The following is a 21,904-nucleotide window of genomic DNA, read 5'->3' on the forward strand; positions in this document are numbered from 1 at the left end:
AAAACTTCTTCCAGAGCCTTGCTAGCACGTTTTGTTGCAAACCTAAGGCTGTCTATAAACACAGGTTGGCTGAACCCAAATTAACAACTAAACCCAAGTAGCTACACCACGAGCCAACATTGCGCATGCGCTATCTGCCAACTCTGCCGCTCCGAAAACTTCTGCGGGGAACCTTTGCGCCTGCTCCACTGACAGTAGGCGGGTGGTCCAAAGGACAAGGAAGTGGTCAGCGCGCCTGCGCCGCCTTTTCTGTGGCTCCGGCGGGCTGCGCAGGCGCACAAGTACCTTTTTGACCGTAAACATCCTGCCGATTTGAACCAAGGATTTGGGCGGCCGGAAGAGCCGCGCCGTAACGGCAGCCATCTTGTTTGTTTGAGTGAATCGGAAAGGAGGCGGCGGCCGTGGCGGTGGCGGGAGCGGCTCCGAGGCTACACCGCACAAGGGCTCCCCCTTTCCCCGCCCCCTCCCCGACCCTTTTCCCCCTCCCCGGGCCACCCACCCCTCCCAGCTCCCCGCGGAGACACAGGTAAGCGACCCGGCCGAGCCCTTCTCGGGCTCCGGCTCCCGTGCCCTGCTCTTCCCCGCCGGGCGACTGTACCTCCGGGCTCCGGGGCGCGGGGTGGCGACGGGAGGCGGCGGGTCCCGGGACAGCGCCCACCTCCTCCGCGCGCCCGGGCCCCGCGTCCCGGGTCCGCCCTCGCCTGGGCTCCTCGCTGCGCGGGCCGGGCTCCGCGCCTGCTGAGTTACTAATGGTTCCGCTCCATCCCGCCGCACACAAAAAGCCCTTCCGCTGCGCGGGGGTCGGTCGGCAGCAGCATGCTGCTGCGGGGAGAGGAGGGAGTGTGAACCAGCCCCTTCTCGGGACCTGGCCGCCCCCTCGGGGGAAAATGGCTGTCTGCAAAGACGCGGGACTACTCAGGGCGGGAGCCGGCAGGGAGGGTCCGGGACGGTCGCGGTGCGCCGGGCGTGGGGTCCGCGGCCCCGGTCACGCCAGGCATGTCGTGGCCGCAGGGCCCGGGCACTCTGCAGGCTGTACTGCTGTCTCCTCCCCACCCCGTTTTTCTTTAATGTTTGTTTTTCTGTTGGGAATCTCAGAAACTGGGACAAGCTGTTTTAAAACACGACAGAGTAAAAACATTGCTTCCCACGACATGAGTTAAAATGGTTTTCCCCTTAACTTTTCTAAACTTTTTTTTTTTTTTTAAATGATTAAAGTCGGATCGAGTGTTGTGGAGACGCTGTGATGCTAGGTGCCCTTTTCGTGGCAGAGGGAGGCTTTGAGAATGCTCTGCCAGGATAGTGTAAGGTGACACTGTCGAGGTGTTCAACTAAACTAAGCGGCCGCCTTCAAATTTAAGAGGGAAACCTGCAGAAGATATCTTCAGGCTCTCTGATTTGTTAGGCTGTCTTCACGAGTTGGTGTTTGAAGGGTTTATGGAAGTGGCTTCTGTACTTAGACTCCTCTTTACAAGAGAAAGTTAATATTTGCTCTCGTTAAACTGTATAGGATAAGCATTGTTTTTCTCCCCAAGGGTGCAAAATCCTATTAAAAATCAAATGCCAGTGAACTGAGAGGCTGTTGAGTTTTGGAAACAGACTGAAGCCGTTTTCTTAGGTTGTAAAGACCTTTGTTTAATGTTGGAAGCACCTTTCTTTGAGAAGGCATTGCTGAGAGAGTGTGCCATGTCTAGTGCTTGAGTTTCTTTAGAGTTCAAGTTCGGGATAATTGAAGTCACAGAAGTGTTTAAGGAGTACGCGGTGCTTTCTGTATTATATACAAGTAAGTTGGGATTTGCAGATTCTGAGAAATACTTTAGACCTGGATCGTTGAGGAAACTTTAATTCTTGAGAAATGCATTGTGCTTTTCATTTTGTCTTAATAGGTGTGAGCATGCTAACTGGGCAAGTTGGTTTTTAAGACTACTGTTTGAATCTACTTGACACTACATGTGCTGTTCCTAATGACATTGTCCTTTATGAATATTATACCCACTTCATAGTTGAGAAAACTGAGAGTCGCGATTTTTTGTTATATTCTGTTATTGTTATTTGGAGAGATGGGGAATCTGATAATGTAGCCCAGGCTTGCCTTAAAGACTCTACTGCCCAGACTCAAGAATCCTGAGACTATAGACACCAGGCACAGGCTAAACTTTAGACATGAAACAATTTCTGAAGTATTACAAATAACTAGAGTTAAATTTGAGGCTAAAACTCACTCTGTTAGTATTAGAACCAAAGAGAGTTGAGTAGTAATATGTAGGCTAGCCATGTTTTTTATCTTTTTTTTTTTTTAATCTTCTGGGCCACTAACAGCTCAATTTTTTTAAATATAATTTTATTTATTACAATTTATTTACTTTGTATCCCATCTGTAGCCCCACCCTCATCACCTCCCAATCCTGCCGTCCCTCATCTCCACCCATGCCCCTTCCCCAATCCATTGATTGAGGAGGTCTTCCTCCCCGTCCATCTGACCCTAGTCTATCAGGTCTCATCAGGACTATCTTTCATAGTCTTCCTCTGTGGCCTGGTCAGGCTGCTCCCCTCTCAGGGGGAGGTGATCAAAGAGCCAACCAGTGAGCTCGTGTCAGAAACAGGTCCTGCTCAACAGCTCATTTTTTATTTGAATTGGGTATTGATGTTTCCAAAGTTAGCAAAATACCCAACTATGGTCTGTACTTGTTTTTATAATAGGAAAGTGTGTAAAGGTTAGGAAGCATAACTTGCTAGCTAATGCAAATCAGGTTTGTGTCTTGACTCCTTGTGTGGCAGTTTCTATTTGGGGTAGGTATGCCTATGTTTTATTTTTTGGTTTGTTTGCTTTTAAGAACATGTTTACATACACACAAAATAGTACAAAAATGGGGACCCACCTTCCAGAAATAACTGTTGTCACCAGTTTCATAAGAACTCCACAGATAGCTTGTGCTTATGCAAATGCATAAATGTATATACAGTTGCCCCTACATGTCCCTGGGCTCCTCAGAGGTGGACTTAACCAACTGCAGATTAAAAATGCCATCATATATCTTTTGTTGCCTTTCATATTTACTCTGGGGATTTTTGTTTGTAAAACCAGTGTACGGTTTGTAAGAACCCTTTATCCAACCAACCTATCAGTACCATTTTTTTCCATTATTCAGATCATGATTAGATCATTTGGGTTAATAAAATATTGCTTACTTGTGGTATGTACCTTGTTTTCTTAGACATGAAGCTGTTGTACAGTTAACAACCTAAAATGGTAACTTTATATGTACTGACAAGCCAAAGCCTCCTTTGACTCAGTGGAAATGGTCTTAAACCAAGCCTTCAATAGTTCTAAGATATCCAAGTGTTCATGTAAAATTTGAGAAGGCCATTGTGCCTTGGTGTCTGTAGGAAATTGGCTACGGGACATACTGTGTCCCAGGATTACAGCTGTCTCCTATACCATGAAAAAAAATCTGGATATACCTAAATTCCCGATACACCATATTGTTTAGGGAATAATGAAAAGGATAAAAGGTGTATACGTTCAGTATTTCCCATTGCAGCTGGCTGAATCTAAGAACATGGAACCTTCAGGGCTGGGTGTGGTGGCGCATTCCTTTAGTTCCAGCGGCCGGGGAAACAGCTTAATCTCTGAGTTGGAGACCAACCTGGTCTACAAAGCTGTCCAGGACAGCCAAGGCTACACAATGAAACCCTGTCTCAAAAACAAACAAACAAACAAAAAAAGAATATGGAGCCTTCAGATACGAAGGGGCAACTTTAGATAGGTAGACCACATCCATTAAGTCACAAAGACCATCTCCGCCAGTATTTTAAGTTTGACCTGGACCTTTTTCAAATTAGTGCCAAGCTGACACCATTGTTTCAGACTGCATTACATTCTGTTGTGTAGGTGCATTTGTTTTCAGGTCACTTTTTAATGGTCAGATAGATTATTTCTGGTGTTTTGATAGGAAGTAAGTTATACTGTCAAGGTAACAAAAGCTACGATTCCATCAAGCACTTAGGAAATTCATTTATCAGTGTGCTCTTTATTCTTATGTAAAATGGGCTGATGGTCTTTAGGAAGTCAGGTAAAACATTTGGTACTATTTATTTCTTTTTCTTCCCTTATGCATGTTACACACATCCAAGTATATCTTTAACATTGACTGCTGGAAATATAGTTTCTGTCCAGAAAGTGTGGATGTGTGAAATTTTCATAAGACCTTGCCAAATTGTTCCTCAAAGGGGCTGTACTAGTTTACTCAATTACTTTCCTAGTAGGTGCATGAAATACTAGTGATGGTGGACATTGTAGCAGAAACGTGAGCTTCAATTTGACTTTGTTTCTTTGGGATAAAAAATAACCTGCCCTATTTTTGCATTAGTGCATATATTCTAAATACCATCATCAATTCAAAAGTTGATTTCTGCCTTAGAAAAATAGAAAAAGTTGGTCCCAAAGTCATCGCATTGACAAGCTCTGCTCTAGTATAAATACAAAGGTCTTTTGTAAAGGCCAGCAGAATTTAGAATCTTCAGATCTCTACAGATTAAACAACCATATTTTAAAGTTAAAAGTTTGTGTTACTGAGGAAAAGGGAGTACTGGTGTTTGTGGTTTTGTTTGATTGAGATACAGGCTAAAATGACTACTGTCACATTGATTTCCCTTGGTAGAATACTCCTGTTACTAATTGTTTCCCAGATTAATTTTAGTACTCCTGCTTTACTTAACCATCTCCCACCCCATGCCAAAATCTATTTAGGAATGTGCCTCTGCATAGCTGGAATGCTTTAAGCACAGTCCTCTGACCAGCAGCTCACGTATTGCCACAAACTGCTGACACCTGTTGAAACATGCTAGTAGTTTTAACTTCTAGACTCTAGAATTCTCTACATTTTTTAATTAAGAGATCAGTTGGTATATTCTATTTCCTTAATAAGCACATATTTAATAACTGTCACGTGGCCAACATTGTACCAAGTTTTTCTCTTATTTGGAACACGATGTTTTGGGATTTTCCTGTAGGTCACTGACTGCTAAGAACAACACATTGCCATATTGAATTTCTGTACATTTCCTGGGTTTATTTATAACACTAGAGATAGTTAAGATTTTACTGTACCAAACTTTTTAACACTTGAAGCTCTGATTTGCAAATGGAAGGCTATGATTATGGTAAGCACATTGTTTATAAAATACTAAGTGGCAAACATGTAACTCTTGAAGTGTTATTCAATATACCACAGACCATTTGATGTGTCTTCTGTTGATTAGTTCTCAACCTGATATTTGGTAGAAAGGTTATATAGGCTTATCATAAAGAGTTGATGAAGCTTGGTTTTTGTTTTCCTTTGAAAAAACTTTTTTACTGTAAATTAAGGATGCACTCAGAACATTAGGCTCAGAGAATAAAAATTTCAACATTGTCTTATTAATTGTTGGAAAGGGGGGATCTGACACAAACCTGCCTGTTTTTTTGTCTTGCTACCCCATTGGCACCCCATAAATAATATATCATTTGTCCTTCAAACCTTCTCGTGTACCCTGCCTTGTTCTCCTTCAAATTCATGGCCTCTTTTTGTTTTCTATAAGCATGTGCGTGAAGGCTTTCTTTGTGCATGTGTGTGTTTGTTTGTTTGTTCCTACATGTAAAAATTAAAGCTGCTCCATTTGTCTGCTGTTATTGTATGTATGTCTTCGGGGCTGACCATTTGTTAGGCTCTTCTTTGGGGAAGATTGTTTCTCCTGCTCTCAGCCTTTTTTATTGGGCTCATGAGCTTTCCTTCTTCATGTTAGCTTGTCTACTGGTGTTTTCCTTGTTTGGGTCATGTTTTAGCAGCCATCTTGGTGAGCCTTCATGGGCGTGTCTTCTCTGACATTTCTAGTGGACACAATCTCATAGCAGATTCCTCTGGCTCTTAAAATCTTTCTGTCCTATCCTTGTTAGGAAGTAGGAGTTGTGTTTTAGATGTATCATTTGAGACTGGGTTCCACTATTTTGGGTTTTGATGGGTATGACTTTCAGTTTATGGTTTTTGTAGCAAGAAGTTTCCTTGATTAGGGATGAGAACTACATTTATCTGGATCGCAGGATAATTATTTAGACTGTAGTTAGTAATTGTGCTGGTTTGATAAAATGGTTGTAGGTTCTTCTCCAAAATCCATGACTTCACTAGCCCCAGGGACTAGCTAGGTTTTCAGTACCAACCTTGATTTCCCTCTTACTGAGGCAGTTAGATAGCTTTTGGCACCACCTAGATTTGCATACCACTCCTACACCCTTAGAGTTACTGTGCCATGACGATCTTCATTTTGGATCTTAAGTGTCTTAGCTAGCTAGGTCTGGTGGTTGCTTCCCTTTGGAGTCTTTCAGGTGAGATCCAGCTCAGATCATCTCGCCCGGCCTGCAAAGTGCATGGTGTCTTTAGCAGTGGGAACTTACTTTTCACGGGGGCAACCAAGGGGCAATAGTTGGTAATGTTTGCTGAGTCTCTTAGACAACCCAGACTAACTATTCAAAAAAGGAGGGCTTTTCATGCCTGTGTTTGAGTTTTGGTTAGGTGGTCTTTGGCTCCTGGAGGAAGCATTGTCAGCCCGGATGGGAGTTTGGTTTTTTGTTGGTAGTGGTTTTGGTTTGGTTTGTTTTTTTGGTTTTTAAATTTTAAGTACATATGTATATTTGTACACCAACTTATGTATTATATGTAACTTTAGATAGACAATAATATGATTCCTTACGACTTTCAGACATCCTTGCTGTTATTTAACCCCCTTCTGTATTTATTTCTTTTCCTCCTCCCTAATTCCTCCCATATTCCCCATTTTCCTCTTCAGATAACTTGTACCCCACTATTTCCCTCTATTGCCTACACCCTCCTGTATTACTTTACTGGTTTCTATAGTTACTCCAGGTGATAGATACACTTACATCTAGGAAAGTCATGAGAGAAAACATTCAATGTTTGTCTTTCTGGGTCTGAGTTAGCTCACTTAGTATGATCTTTGTTCTATCCATTTACCTGAAAATTTCATTATGCTTTACCACAAATAATATTTTTGGCATACATGATGTCTCCTGGCTCTGATACCTTTAAAATAAAGTTTCTTTTCATCAGTAAAAAGAATGGACATGTTATTAGTTAAGATATAAGCAACTTTCCATTTTAAAATTTACTCTTCTCTTTCATGTGAAAATATGAAATTACAGTTACTCTGTTCCTGTTTTTTTTAAGCTAATATAAAGATGTTTGCCATATTCTCCAGCATTTGATGTTACTTTTTTTTTGTTTGTTTGTTTTTAACTTAAACGCTTGTGATAAGGGTTTATTTTCCTAGTGGTTTAGTGATACTAGATATCTTTTTATGTTCTTATTTCTCACGGGAATGTCCTTTGCTGTAAACTTTTCTTTTTGCTTGTTTTTTGATTGGATTTTCTTTTCTAATTGGATTTTACTTTTATTCTTGATAGTTCGTTACATGTTCTAGATTCTGTTTTGGCCAGACAGTGGGGTTTCTTAGTGTGCGTTCTCAGCAGTCTTTCATAAATCGAAAGGTTTTGCTTTCATGAGGGCCAGTTTACAGGGCCCATTATGGATAGTGTAGTGTTGTCTAAATACTCCTCCCACGCCATTAGTACACTTTTTTCTAAAAAAGTGTTCTGGATGTGCATTAAGGCTGTGGTCTGCTTTTTTATAAGAAATTTTTATTCAAATTAAATTTGTTGCCTATGCAGTAAATTGGGTTAATTTAAAGAAGGACAGGTAGAATGATTTAAAACTCCGCCCTGGGGTGTTTGCTGCCTTTGGTTTTGTTGAATGTGCTTACATATACAGTGTTCATCTAATCAAAGAGCAAGCAGGTTAGGTGATGGGTGCACAGAGGCACCATCCAGTGCTCAGATAGGTATAATCTGATTTTTTGAATAATTATTCATGTGTAGCTTATGAGGTCAAATTAGCTTTATTGGTTTTACATTTTGATTCTTTTCTGCTTTTAGTCTGTTGACCCATTCAATCTCTCCAGTCTGATTTATTGCAGGATTTATCATTTCATTGTTGACTTCCTGTTTCATCTTTGTGAAAAGTCAGAGATACATATATGCCTGTGTGTGGGTTCTCTGTTCAGTTGCAGTGATCCTTCTGTGTATCTTTCTGCCAATACCATGGTGTTGACTTACAGCTATGTAAGGTTTAAAACTGAATGGACTTGTTCTTTCTTTTTTACTCTTTCCTTCTGAAGTTGATCTAGCTTTTCCAGCTGTTTTCCATTAATTTTAGAGTAATCTTGTCTCTGGTTACAAAAAGCACACACTGTTTTGATCATTGTATTGAAATATCCGTGACCCCACCTGTACTCCTACTGTACTGCCTAGCAACTACGGGTTTGTTGTAGAGAAAAGTGGTTCACAAGTCAGTGTGACACCATATGTACATTAGCTTTATCAGCAGTAGCCCAAACACTGTAAATAACTGAATGGTGTTCGCTGGGTGAGCGGCTAATTCTAGTTTATCTCCTCTCACAGTATTCCTTGGTTATAAAGGGAATAATATTATTAATGAATAGTAACATTGTGCTAAATCGAAAGAAAGCTAATTCTGTGTGACTTATTTATGTTGTTTATGTAAAAATATGAAAATGGGATATGTAGTGTTTTATTTGCCAGGGCTTAGGTGCAGGGGGCAGGCTTAGGCAAGACAGTGTTTGTGTGGAAAAACACTTAGTTGTGTGTCTTGTTTATAGTGAGTGTATATATATATATATATATATATATATATATATATATATACTCATATGAGTACACATCTACACATATAGAATGATGGCGTAGAAATATACATTAAGCCAGTGTCACTGTCTTGGTTTAAAGGATATAATCAGCTATTTGTGAATCTATAATCCTTTCAAAAATTAGAAAGCCAAAATGATTCCTATTTTATTAAAGTTATGCTTTTTATTTCTTAAGAGTAGGCCTCTAGAATTTCAAAGAAGGGCACAAATTCATTTGACAATAAAGGTAGGGCTTAACATCTGCAATGGGGAAGTTAAGTAATAAAGTAAAAGTTTTAGATAGTCTTAAAAAATTAAAATGATGCTATGATGCATTCCACCTATCCAGTGGGACTGTCCCACCTTCTCGGCTTGGCTTGGATGGACTGAAAGGCTCACCTCAGCAGGTGATTGTTATTGTCTGTACAGGGTGCCTTTCTTAGGCTTTGTAGTTTGGGTTTTGTGCTTTGGGGTGGGGGTCCGGTACTGGGGATTGAGCCCAAGGTCAAGATGTACTAGGCTCAGACATTTCTCTTTTTTCATCTAGATGCTAGCCAGTGAGCAGAATTATGTCCACTATCAGTAATTAAATTAGAAGTAGGATTAATACATGGTTGGATTTAGACTAAGAAATTTTTGATGACAGTCTTCACAATAGCAAGACATAAATGTAGTTTGACCATTTCCCTATCTGTCATAATACTTGGGTGAGTTTTGCTCTCATATTAAAATAATAGGATTATTTTGTAAAATGCTTACTGTACTTTCAGCCTAATTGTATTCTCATACTCAATATAGGAAACTAATGTTAATTTTTCCGTATCTTAATAAATAGTTCAGTCCTCGCATGAAACTTAATGACTTTTTTCTCTCCTCAGGTTTCTTCTTGTTTTATAGCAAATAAGAAAAAATGTTCTACGCACATTTTGTCCTTAGTAAAAGAGGGCCTCTGGCCAAAATTTGGCTAGCGGCCCATTGGGACAAGAAGCTAACCAAAGCCCATGTGTTTGAGTGTAACCTAGAGAGCAGCGTGGAGAGTATCATCTCACCAAAGGTAGGCTTGCTGCTGGTGATTGTATCTACTTTGTTTATTCACGTGTGAAATGGAACTTGTAAAACAACTGTAACTGTATATTGGGAGCAGAGGAAACTTATAGTTAGATTCCACAGGTTTCCTTCATTATTCAATCTTTATCGTTCAGGAGAATAATGATCATAATGTATAGACTGGCATTGAAAAATAGTCATCACTAGCCTGACCCTATTAAGTATAAAGCGTTGGCCTTTGTTGTAGGAAGAGCAGGGAAATCTGGGGGATAATGAATGCAAGCAGAGACTTGTTCTTAAAAGTTGTGAGGAAAAGTCTGTTTCTAGGTGGAGGCTGTGGGATTCAAGTTTTTGTTTGTTATGTAAACATTTGGCTGGTTTTAAGATTAATAGCTCACAGATCTTACTGGGATTGAAGATACTTCTTCATATCCTTTCTAGGACGGTTCTACTCTGAAATTTTTAGTAACCGACAAGAAATATTACCAATAATCCTATTGTGTAGACCATCCTTTCATAGTATTTGCTTGCCTGCTAGACTATTGTAAGTGTATGTGTTGTACATCGTATTAGCTTTATTGTATACATAAAAGTAAGCTATATTGCCTTGCAATTGACTGCATTCAGAAACAGCTATGTTTGTAGCTCATTTGATTGTTGCATAGCATCAGAGTCTATTATCTACAGAATTTACAGGATTTGAAACAGGCTTCAGCTGATGTGAAGTGATTCTTAAGATCATTATAGGATTTTTAAATCTAGAATTTCAAGCCTGTAAGTCATTGTTTGGGATGAACATTACTTTCCTAAACTATTGGGATAGTTTATATTATTTTGAATTTTTTGAGCTCTTAATTCTGTGGTCCTGTGTAATACAACTGTTAAAGAAATGGCAGGAAAATGAGTGGAGAAAGGGTAGTCTCTTCAGGACAGAGATGACTTCATGAGTAAAGGTGCTCGCTGTGCAAGCCTAATGACCTGATTTCAGGTTCCTAGAACTCATAGGGAATCAGAACGAGGCAGCTGTCTACAATTCTGTTGCCATGGAGGAGGTGGAAACAGGAGGAACACCCTCAAGTGGAGATCGGGGACATTGGTTCAGTAGGTTAAGGTGTTTGCTGTCAAGCCTGACAACCTGAGTTGAGTCCCTGGGACCCACATACTGGAAGGAAATGACACAAGTTGTCCTGGAAAACATACAGATGTACCCACTAACTAAATGTGGGGGGTGGGGAGGCAGGCAAATTCTGACCCCTGAGAAGATTGTCCTAATCCTATAGGCATTAAGGCATTATACATACATACTTAGACTAACACTTGATAATAAATGTATTTCTTAAAGGGTAATCTTTTTAATAGTGCTAGAACAAATGGTATCAGCATGTATGAAAATTAATTTGAAATACCTTATTTCTTATTTAAAAAAAAAAAAACCCTCAGGATTATAGACCTAAAATGTGAAGTATAGAACTCCTAGAAAATAACCTATTAAGACTCAAAAGGGGAAAGCTTATTTTTATAAAATAGACAAAAAACTTCTGTCAGATGTTGATTAAAATATATGTGCAGAAAACAAGTAAATATATTTAAATATATTTCATGTGATGTGATCATATAAATAAAAATGTAAACAACCCAATGTTGTCACGTGTTTATTGGAACAGCCAAAATCTAAAACACTGAGAATACTAAGTAGTGGCTGAGAATGTGGAGCAGCAGGAGCACCTTCATTGTTGGTGGAAATAGGAATAGTTCACTCACGTTGCGTTGTAAGCCAGCAGTCTTTCCTTTGGTGTTTACTCAGAAATAGTTAAAAACTCAACATCTGTGTTAAAAAGCAACAATAGATGTTCTTAGCAACATTACACCCAGTTGTCAGAAAATACAAAGCATTGAAGAGATCCTCAGTAGATGAGTTGATAAAACTAGTATAAAAACAGCACCACTCTCCAAAGGCATCCTGCCTGCTGTAGGGTTCTGGCTGTAGAGTCCTCTTGGAAAGGCAAAGCTTTGAAAGTAGTGAACAAATTGAAGGAGTTGGAAAAAAAAAGGAAGTATGACTGTGTGGGCCACAGGTTTGATTTTAGTGCAGTAAAGCTGGGCTGCCTGACTGTACTGTGCACTAGTTTGCACAGCTGGTCCAATTATATGAGAATGTGGTTGTAGTTCTTTTTGTTGTTGTTTTTATAAATGCTGGTTGACTAAAGTCGAAACTGGAGAGATTACATTCTTTTTTTTAACATCCATAAATATCAGGAGCACATTGACCTTAAAGGATGCTTGTTACAGTTTGTGTAGAATGTACACTACAGAAAGTCTGAGACTGTGATAGATGAGAGTGCTGACAGAGAGTTTAGCTAAAAGATAAATGTGGGATAGCACAAATTACTCACAAGTTGAAATCATTTCTGTGTGGATTTTTATTTGCTTTTGTAATGTGCTTGTAATATGTTTGTAATATGTGATATGTTGTAATATGGTGTGAAGCTGTTTTGACACAGTGAACTGACCTGATTTGATGAGCATTTCATGGGAGGAAATAGTTTCCTAGTTGAGGTTGTATCAGACCAGGTACACTTACTCTATTATATTTACATCCCTCTGTGTGAAAGCACAGCCTGCCTCAGTTCACCTACACTAAACCAAACTAGAACATGACATTTTTACCCGCTCTAAACCAAACTAGTATAGTACAAACACATTTTCACCCACTCTAAACCAAAGTAGTACAAACGCTACATTTTGGAAGTTGCTAATTTTAGACAAAGAGGTGAAGAGTCTGTCTTAGCAGTACCATCTGTAATTTCAAACTGCGTAAACCACAAAAGAGTAAGTAGGGTCTTTCTGCACTAATTAGGAATAGGATATTAATTGGAAATTGCTTTTTGTGTCCTACATTTAATGAGATTTGGTATGTCTAAAAAATGACAGCAAATTTGTTATTTTTGCTTTAAATCACATAAGATAACCATAAATACAAAGACTAGACTGGGTCCTAGAATAGGGTCCTAGAAAAATTCAGTGTAGACATGTAAGTTGCAGGCATACTTTAACAATGAGCATAATTTTAAGCATATGTTTCTGACAAACATGTTTTTAACCTAGAACGTGGAAACCTTATGTTTACGGTATGATTTGAAGAAACTATCTGGGGAACTCTTGAGTTTATATTTTTTATCTTTTGAATTATTATTTTTTTTTTTCTTCTAGCCAGGAGAATTTTGAATACTTCTATTTAGGCATTAATGGTGTGACTGTTTAGGTCATGAAAAAAGGAAAAGTGTTAAAGGGACATTCGCAAACCAATCTGATTGGCTTAGCAGCTCAGAAACATCCCAGAGCCTCAGCATTCTGCTCATTTATTCCTATCCTTTTCATTACACAAGCATGCACCGCCTTCACACAGCAGGAAAGGGAGAAGGACAAAGACATTGTGTTATTTTTAAAGTCTTTCTCAGAAATTCCCTGGCAGACTTCACCCTTATTTCTCAGTTGATTGAAGTGTATAAGCATGCTTGGTCAATAACAAGTTTTAACAGACAGGAATGAAATAATCATTTTTAAGGCCAGGAGTGTTTACTTCTGGAACAGAATCACAATTTACATTTTCCTTGTGCTGATGGTAAAACCCATGGGAAGATTTGCTTCCTGCTTCGTACCTACCTATGTGTCTGAATGAGTTCATAAATTAATACTGTGCAGTCTGTGTTAGAGTTCCTTGGGGATTGATGTAGCAGTAAATGGGAAGCTGCAAATTGTATTAACAACCTTTAAACCATGCAGAAGATAAGAAAAAGTAGAAGTCCCTATTAGTGCAGGATATGCACTTTAAAGTACATTTGCCTCTAATGTTTAAAGACAAGGAATTTAATCTTATCGTCTCCCTCAGGTGAAGATGGCACTGCGGACATCAGGACACCTCCTCCTGGGAGTAGTCCGCATCTATCACAGGAAAGCTAAATACCTCCTCGCAGACTGCAATGAAGCATTCATTAAAATAAAGATGGCTTTCCGGCCAGGTATTGCGCTGTTTTGTTTTGTGGGGTTTTTTTGTTTGTTTGTTTGTTTTTGTTTTTTTCTTTTCTAACCTGTGGGATTTCCCATACCTTGGATGAAAACTGTTAGACACATGTTCTAGTTAGGTGTGTTTTATTTTTGTGGTAGAACAAGGACCCTACAAAGGGAAATTAAAGTGTTTGATCTTAGACTAGGTATTTAGCTGCTTCTCAGCAACTTACATACCACAGCTAAGCATCAGAGCTGAAATGTTAAAAACTAATTGATAATGTGATGAATTTTAAAAGGTAGCTCAGAAAATGCAACTGTTGGGAGGAGTTCTTGAACAGTTTTAATGTACTTTTAAAATGAAATGCACTTTTAATCCTGAGATATGTCATTTAATCTTTGTCATGCCGTTTGAGGTAAGGCTTGGTCCTAGAATTGGATTCTACCAACCAAAATAAATAGTACCTGGAGTATTCATCAGAATTCATATTCTGCAATTTTAATACTGATGAAATGCTGCTCTGTTTAAAATGATCTGAATATGGGCTAGGGGTAGCTGAGTTGACAAGTCTCTTGCAAACCAGCAAGATCAATCTCCAGTGCCCGTGGAAAAAGCTGGCACTGGTGGCACCTGCCTCATCTGGGGAGGAGGAGATGGGATCATACGTAGGGCTTTCTGACCAGCTAGCCTTAAGAGTGTGTGAGCTGCATTGCCACTCCTGATGAGATCTGATAGACTAGGATCAGAAGGAAGGAGACGGGGATCTCCCTTATCAGTGGACTTTGGGAGGGGCATGCGTGAAGAAGGGGGAGGGAAGGTGGGAATAAGAGGGGAGGAGGGAGGTGTTTATGGAGGGATACAAAGTGAATAAAGTGTGATTAATAAAAGTTTAAAAAACTCTATAAGAGAAAAATGAAATTGGGAAAATTGTAATAAGTAAATAATGAAAAAGAGTGTGTGAGCTATGTTGAGGTAGAGATCCTATCTCATAATAATAATAGTAATGATAATTTGAATATATAAGGGGTGCTTTTATAACAGCTTGTATTGAGGCGTATTCTAATACTTCTATTTTAATACATGACAATAAACTACATAGTATTTTTAAGTGGATTTATTATAGATAGCATGCTAAATAGATAGCATTTTTTCCTCCTTAATACTTGCCATGTTATTTTTTAATATTTTTATCATGGAAAATTTTTAGCATAGCTAAAACTCTATGGTACTTTTCCTAAAATAACCAACTCCTGAACTAGGGAGATGACTTAGTTATTAATTTTCTTGCTCTATAAACATGTAGGGCATGAGTTCCGCACCCACATTGTAAGAAAAACAGCAGCAACAAACACGGTTAGGTGTAATTCCGGTGCTGGGGAAGAAGAAGCAGGATTCCTTGAACTTCTTTTACAGCCTGTCCAGCCTAGTTATTGAGTTTTAAATTCAGTGAGACCCTGTTTCAGGAAAGGTAGTAAGCAATTGAGAAGTCCCCTGACCTCTGGTTTCCAAACTGAACACAAGGAGAAGATAATTAGAGGAAGAAAATTTATATTTATTGTACTCCTGGTATTACCCCTAATAAAGTTCATCATTTAAAAAAAAAACAAAAAACAAAAAAAAAAAACAGTGTTTGTTGACGTGCCCTTTAAAGACTTAGCTTAAAGTCTAATCAGTGCCTGGGCTGTCTTTGTAGAAAAAGAGCCGTGGTTCATGGTAATGTGACAACAGAAAAAGAAGTGCTTCAACCTCAAAATACTACATGTTCTGCCTATGGGCTTTTCTAGAATCTGACCTAGGAAGTTCTCGTATTACCTTTGACCCACTTGTAGTCTGCCTCAATAGGCCTTGAAGCTTCGTCTCTCTGTTCCAGGTGTTGTCGATCTACCTGAGGAAAACCGGGAAGCAGCTTATAATGCCATTACTCTACCTGAAGAATTTCATGATTTTGATCAGCCACTGCCAGACTTAGAGTATGTGTCTCTCCTCCTCTTACTCCCTTTCACTTTACTAATCTCTCCTCTTTTAGATTGTTAGCATATTAATATTACTGACTTCCATTGTATTAATTTCCTTAGAGTGTTCGATACTGGTTTACTAGGCACCTAAAATGAATATTTTGAATTTAGGAGTGTGTTAATTATAAGATGTTAAATTTCAGAAATGTTCTTCTCTGAAAAAATTATGTGGGTATCAACTTCTAACAGATGCAATTTGGGAATTCTGGTAAAAGCCATGTTTCCTGAAAATTTGTCTAGGTATGTTCTTTACATGATGCTCTCAGTAAGCTTATAATTTGTTTCAAGATTATTTTTTCAGAAATATATATTACAGTTATGTACTGGTTGTCTTAGCAAGCTGTACTGAAAGCTGCAATTTTAAAAATACATGTATAAGATGACTTACACCATCCTGTGAAGAATATAAAAGTATTGTTTAAAACATTTAAAAGGAAGAAGTTACATGGAGACAACTATTTTGGAGTGCTGTTGTATGTTACTTATTTCTTTACCAGTAAAATCTAGCTGTTAGGATATGATAGCAGATACGACTATACCTTACTAAGTTTTTGTGTAGCACAGTTGCTTGCCAGCTGTTTACCATTCTAGTTGGCAGTGTGAACCTGGAAGAGTTGGACCTAAAAATGAGGCAATCTTAAGTCTCATGTAATCGCCAACTTTATTCAGAGTATCAGACAATTTATGCTGTGAGGGTTAAGAGTCACCTGACCAGGCATAGTGAGGCATACCTTTAATCCCAGCACTGAGTGGGCAGAGGCAGGCAGATCTCTGAGTTCAAGCTCAGTCTGGTACAGAAGTGAGTTCCAGGGCTGTTCAATAGAAAACCCTGTCTCCAAAAAAGAAAAAGAAAAACAACAACAAAAAGGAGTTAACCTAAGAAAGGTTCAATCCCAAGGACAAGCTGTATGTGGCAAAAAACACGTTTTCCCATAGAGGAAGATAACATGAAAAACAACAGCTGAAGTAGACTCTCCTATCTGCTGCACCTCGGAGGGGCATGAAAACACATCCAAGAACAGTTCTGGGTTTTGAAGAAACTAAGGTCACAAAACTCTTTGTTTACTTGGAGCTTTCCATAAGCTCAGAAGTCGTTCGTTGATTTCCTTCTCAGAGTGTGTTCCAACACCAGCCCTCTACACTAAATTCTTCATTTATTCTTAAAATCAGTTTTATTACTTCTTGAAGAGGTCTTCGGCCCCGTGTTTGTTTTTACCAGTTTTCATCTTGTGTTAATTAATGACTGGCTGCCAGCTTTCCCACTTCTCAAAAATGAGCAGTATGAACCTATCAATTACTTTAGCATTTTGACTAATCTGGTAACAGCTTTTCAAACTCACCTTCCATTTTATACTAATAGCAAGTACTGTTTTTATCTGTAAAGCTTGTGTCTTTAGAGATATGGAATTTTTAAAACATCTGTAATAGTATGCTTTGTTTGTTTTTGTTTTTCAAGTGTCAGTAATTAGCTCAGGCTATCCTGGGAATTCACTATGTAGACCAGGCTGGCCTCAAACTCTGAGGGATTCGCCTGCCTCTGCCTCCTGAGTGCTGGCATTAAAGGTGTGTGTCACCCCCACCCATCACAAAAAAATGTCAATGATTTTTAATATATCCACTTAGCATTTATATGTTCCTAGTTGATGCCTCTAGATTTGAGCTTGTTTTGGTTTAGGACTACGTTAGGGCAGACTGTATTTGATTGATCTATCCAGTAAAAATAAGTCTAATATTTTAACTCTATTTCTTTTTTTTCCTTTGCCATTTATTGATCATTTGTTTTTTGCTAATAGTGTTCTCATCAGTATTTAACATTATGTACCTTTAAATACGACAGAATGGTATTTGTTAGTAGATAAACAAGTTTCAGAAACTAAGGAAAGTTAAAGTTCATACACATCCTATAAGTTTCACCTGATTCATCATTTCTAGGTTTTTACTCTAAATAACCATATTACCTTAAGTATTGGCTTTATTATATTTTGCTTTCCTGTCATTAATGGCTTTAAATTTTTTAATACAGATTAACTTTTAAATCATACTTGGATATTATTCTAAAGCATTAATAACCTCAAAGCTAATGGGGTATCTAGAAAAAACTAGGGTACTTTGTGAAACTTGATAACATGTATTCGAATTTATTTTAAAGTGACATCGATGTTGCCCAGCAGTTCAGCCTGAACCAAAGCAGAGTGGAAGAGATAACCATGAGAGAAGAAGTTGGGAACATCAGTATCCTTCAGGAAAATGATTTCGGTAAGAGCAAATTGCTAGTCGTTAGTTATATTGTAATTGTGTTGTTATGTTGCCAAGAATACAAAGGCTTCCAGGCTTAACATTTCCCTGTAGACAGAAAAACTTACTGTGTCTAATTTGTGTCCATCAACAACTTGCCTTGCTGTTGCCTGTCAGGCATCTTTCCCATTCGTGTACCATGGTTGGGGTTTTTGCTCCTCCTGTTTCCCAGGTAGTGAGAGAACCTGTATTTGAAGTTGTGTGGAAAGTCCAAGTGCTATAGTAATGCTCACGTTTGAACTAGCCATTGTGGAACAGTTAGCTTCATTACTGTAAGCATTGAAAAAATTTAGGCACATTCTTTTATGGATAGCAACACTTTATGTCATAGTTGAGGTCTGTGAATGTTAATTGTGCATGTTCCATTTCCCTTATTCAGCTCTGATAACCTAAATTTAGATTCAAGTTTGATTTTTGTTAGACATTTCCCAGAGGTACAAAGTTTGCACCGGATATTTTAATGTATCTCATGTAGTTTGTCACTACATGAGACTTCAGGAAACAACGTGACATTATAATTATAATAAATCATCAGCTTTTGTAACAGTAGCATTTCTGACTTCACAACTGATGGCATGTAATGTGTTTAGGTGACTTTGGAATGGATGACCGGGAAATTATGAGGGAAGGCAGTGCTTTCGAGGATGACGACATGTTGGTGAGCACCAGCGCTTCCAACCTCCTCCTCGAGCCTGAGCAGAGCACCAGCAACCTGAATGAAAAAATCAACCATTTAGAATATGAAGACCAGTACAAAGATGATAATTTTGGAGAAGGAAATGATGGTGGGATATTAGGTAAGTTGTACTTTCTTAAGTTCTGTTTCAGAACAGTCACCAACTCTTGAGTCCTAAGCAGCCATCTGGATAGTAGCGTGTGAATGGGATCAGTTGTCTCATTCTTTCTCAACTAGCCAAAAATGTTGAGCTTTGTGTGCTTGCTTTTATCAGAGCTCTGAATTTCACTAGTTATTTAAGCTGCTGTTTTATGTTTGATATCTAATAACTAGCTACTTTTATGGAAATACAAACTAGAAACAAGAGCAGAAATTTTTTTCAGAATTTTGTAAACTGCCTTGAGAAAAACAGATACAAATTGAATTCAGGTTTAAAATTAATCCGTTTAAACCTAATAGTTGTTTTCCCCTGGATTAGTTAATATAATTTTAGCATTTCCTCTTCAGATTTTAACTGTTATATTTCCTATTTCAGATGACAAACTTATAAGTAATAATGATGGTGGCATTTTTGATGACCCCCCTGCGTTGTCTGAGGCAGGGGTCATGTTGCCAGAGCAGCCGGCACATGATGATATGGATGAAGACGACAACGTGTCAAGTGAGCATTTTATGTTTCAGGATTCTTGGGGTAATGGCGTAGCAACCAAAAAGACATGTCACAAAGCATATGGTAACACAGATCTCCCTCCTGGTAAACTGTGACTGTCCTTGAATCGCTTGGTTAGTGTTGATTGCCAGATCTCATTTTTTTAGTGTTATTTACTCTGTGCCATCCCCCTCTTTTGTACAGTGGAGTTGAACTCTGCAGGGGCTGCCTGGCAAATATTAAAGTAGTTTTGTTTTGTTTTGTTTTTCACATCCATGGCGTTTTGTTATACTTCATAAAAGGGATTTCTTTTCCCTTTCTAGGGTATGCATGTTATGCGTAAGTCTGTTCTGACCATGTTGCTTTTACAGTGGGTGGGCCCGATAGTCCTGACTCTGTGGATCCTGTTGAACCAATGCCAACTATGACTGACCAGACAACACTTGTTCCGAATGAGGAAGAAGCTTTTGCATTGGAGCCCATTGATATAACTGGTGAGCAATAGATTTTAGTTGTCCTAGGTGTTGTCTTTATTTGCTGTTGGAGATAAGCTGCTTGCTCATACCTCTCTCACAGTCTTTACTCTGGCCATTATAATGTGATGTCTGGTGGGAGAGCCATGCAGGGAGCTAAAGGTGTAAAATTATACAACAAGTCTTTATTGTGTATCTTAGTCCTTGGAGTTCTCACGTATTAACATCAGTAATCTTGGGGTCAGTGAGATGGCTCACTTGGTAAAGATGGTTGTCACCAGGCCTGAGGACCTGAGTTCATTTGATCTCTGTGATCTATATAGTAGAAAGAGCCACTGCCCCCAAGTTGTTTTCTGGCCTGCACATTTGCTCCTATACACAAGCACAGACATGCATACACAAAACCAAAATGTCTTCTTTGTTTGTTTGCTTGCTTGCTTGTTTGTTTTTAATGTATTTTTAGGAAGAATATGATGAGAAGGTTTTCTGTGGAAACTAATCTAGTCACTAAGAATGATATTTTACTTTGGGAGAAGGGAGAGAACTATAGCTGGAAAACAGTTAGAGACCCACAATATGGTATCTGTTTGTGTTATTTAATCTTGTGAATGTTTTATTATGAAACATACCCTGTAGCGTATGACCGTGAGCTTGACTTAATCCCAGAAGTTTCTGTGAAGATTTGAGTAGTGTCCTTTCTTTCTTGGTATAGACTAAAAACGAATAGGTAAGGTATGCCATGGTGTTTCTAGGCGCTCTGACTTGTCCTGCGCTTCTTCAACCCTATATCAAGCAGCTCTATACTGCTGTTGTTTATGAATCATAACTTGTGCAATAAAAGCTATAGTACTGGGACCATTTCTAGGCAACACAGGCTATGCTAGACCCTGAGCATTTTACAGCTCCTATAAGTAGGTGGTCTATTTCAAACAAAATATTTTTTCATTTTGTTAGTTTCTTTTCATAGTCACAGTTAAAACTGTTAGAACTGCTCAGTCTGCTGACACATGCCACTAATCTCAGCACCTGGGAGGCAGAAGCAGGTAGATCCTCTGAGTTTTGGGCTAGGCTGTTCTACATATCAAGTTCCCTGCTAGTCAGGGGAGGACCCTGTCTCCAAAACAAAAAAGATTGTCAGAGCTTGGCTATTCACTCCGAGGCGGTCAGCCCTGAAAATAGATGCATAAATACAGGTAACATTATATGGAGTAAGAAGGTTATACTTCTGTGGCCATGCACACATACAAACGTGCAGTAGCAAATAAAAGTTAGGAATTTAAATTGAAGAGGGAAGCACATGAGGACAGTGAAGGGGAAATGGTGTAATTATAGTCTCAAAAATCAAAGATTTTAAAATAAATAAATATGCAAATTTTCAAAAGAAAAGAGTGTCAGAACTTAGAACACCAGTTCATGTCTCATAGGTGTGGTGTGTGTACTATTATGATAAAAATCTAAGAACTAACTTACTCATTCAGCAAATTTCTGTTGAATATCTCTGTTGTAAATAATGTTTGAAAAATATCACTTAAGACATACTGTCTTCATGGGAAATGAAGGATGCCTCTAGGATCTGTGTCTAGAAAGGCAGATGATACCAACCAGGCCAAGAGGAAGAGAATGTTCCAGGCTGGCCTCTCGGGAAAGTGACCTTATATTCTTTTATTCTAGTCAAAGAAACAAAAGCCAAGAGGAAGAGGAAGCTGATTGTTGACAGTGTCAAAGAATTGGATAGTAAGACAATTAGAGCCCAACTTAGTGATTATTCTGATATTGTTACAACTTTGGACCTGGCCCCACCCACCAAGAAGCTGATGATGTGGAAAGAGACAGGAGGAGTGGAAAAGCTTTTCTCCTTACCTGCACAGCCTTTATGGAATAACAGACTACTGAAGGTAGTACCATAGGCCGTTTATATTTTGTGTGCATTTTGTCTTCTAGAAACATTAATTTTGAAAACCTTTGTTTAAATCACTGTTAATCAGGTACTCT

At 38.8% G+C, this 21,904-nt stretch overlaps 1 protein-coding gene across 1 annotated transcript in view; it reads left to right on the forward strand.

The window, feature by feature from the left end:
• The first annotated feature begins 440 nt into the window (after nucleotides 1-440).
• Rad21 (RAD21 cohesin complex component) overlaps nucleotides 441-21,904 on the forward strand; it is a 28,706-nt gene continuing 7,242 nt past the window's right edge. Inside the window, exons 1-9 of the mRNA XM_055626433.1 lie at nucleotides 441-526; nucleotides 9,630-9,805; nucleotides 13,688-13,817; nucleotides 15,675-15,774; nucleotides 17,969-18,075; nucleotides 18,705-18,911; nucleotides 19,326-19,451; nucleotides 19,811-19,933; nucleotides 21,584-21,807. Coding sequence (XP_055482408.1) covers nucleotides 9,662-9,805; nucleotides 13,688-13,817; nucleotides 15,675-15,774; nucleotides 17,969-18,075; nucleotides 18,705-18,911; nucleotides 19,326-19,451; nucleotides 19,811-19,933; nucleotides 21,584-21,807 — 1,161 coding nt within the window. The 5' untranslated portion in view covers nucleotides 441-526; nucleotides 9,630-9,661. The remainder of the gene's footprint in view (nucleotides 527-9,629; nucleotides 9,806-13,687; nucleotides 13,818-15,674; nucleotides 15,775-17,968; nucleotides 18,076-18,704; nucleotides 18,912-19,325; nucleotides 19,452-19,810; nucleotides 19,934-21,583; nucleotides 21,808-21,904) is intronic.

This window comes from Psammomys obesus, unplaced genomic scaffold (assembly GCF_907164565.1).
Source record: "Psammomys obesus unplaced genomic scaffold, mPsaObe1.curated_primary_1811, whole genome shotgun sequence".
Taxonomy (NCBI): Eukaryota; Metazoa; Chordata; class Mammalia; order Rodentia; family Muridae; genus Psammomys; species Psammomys obesus.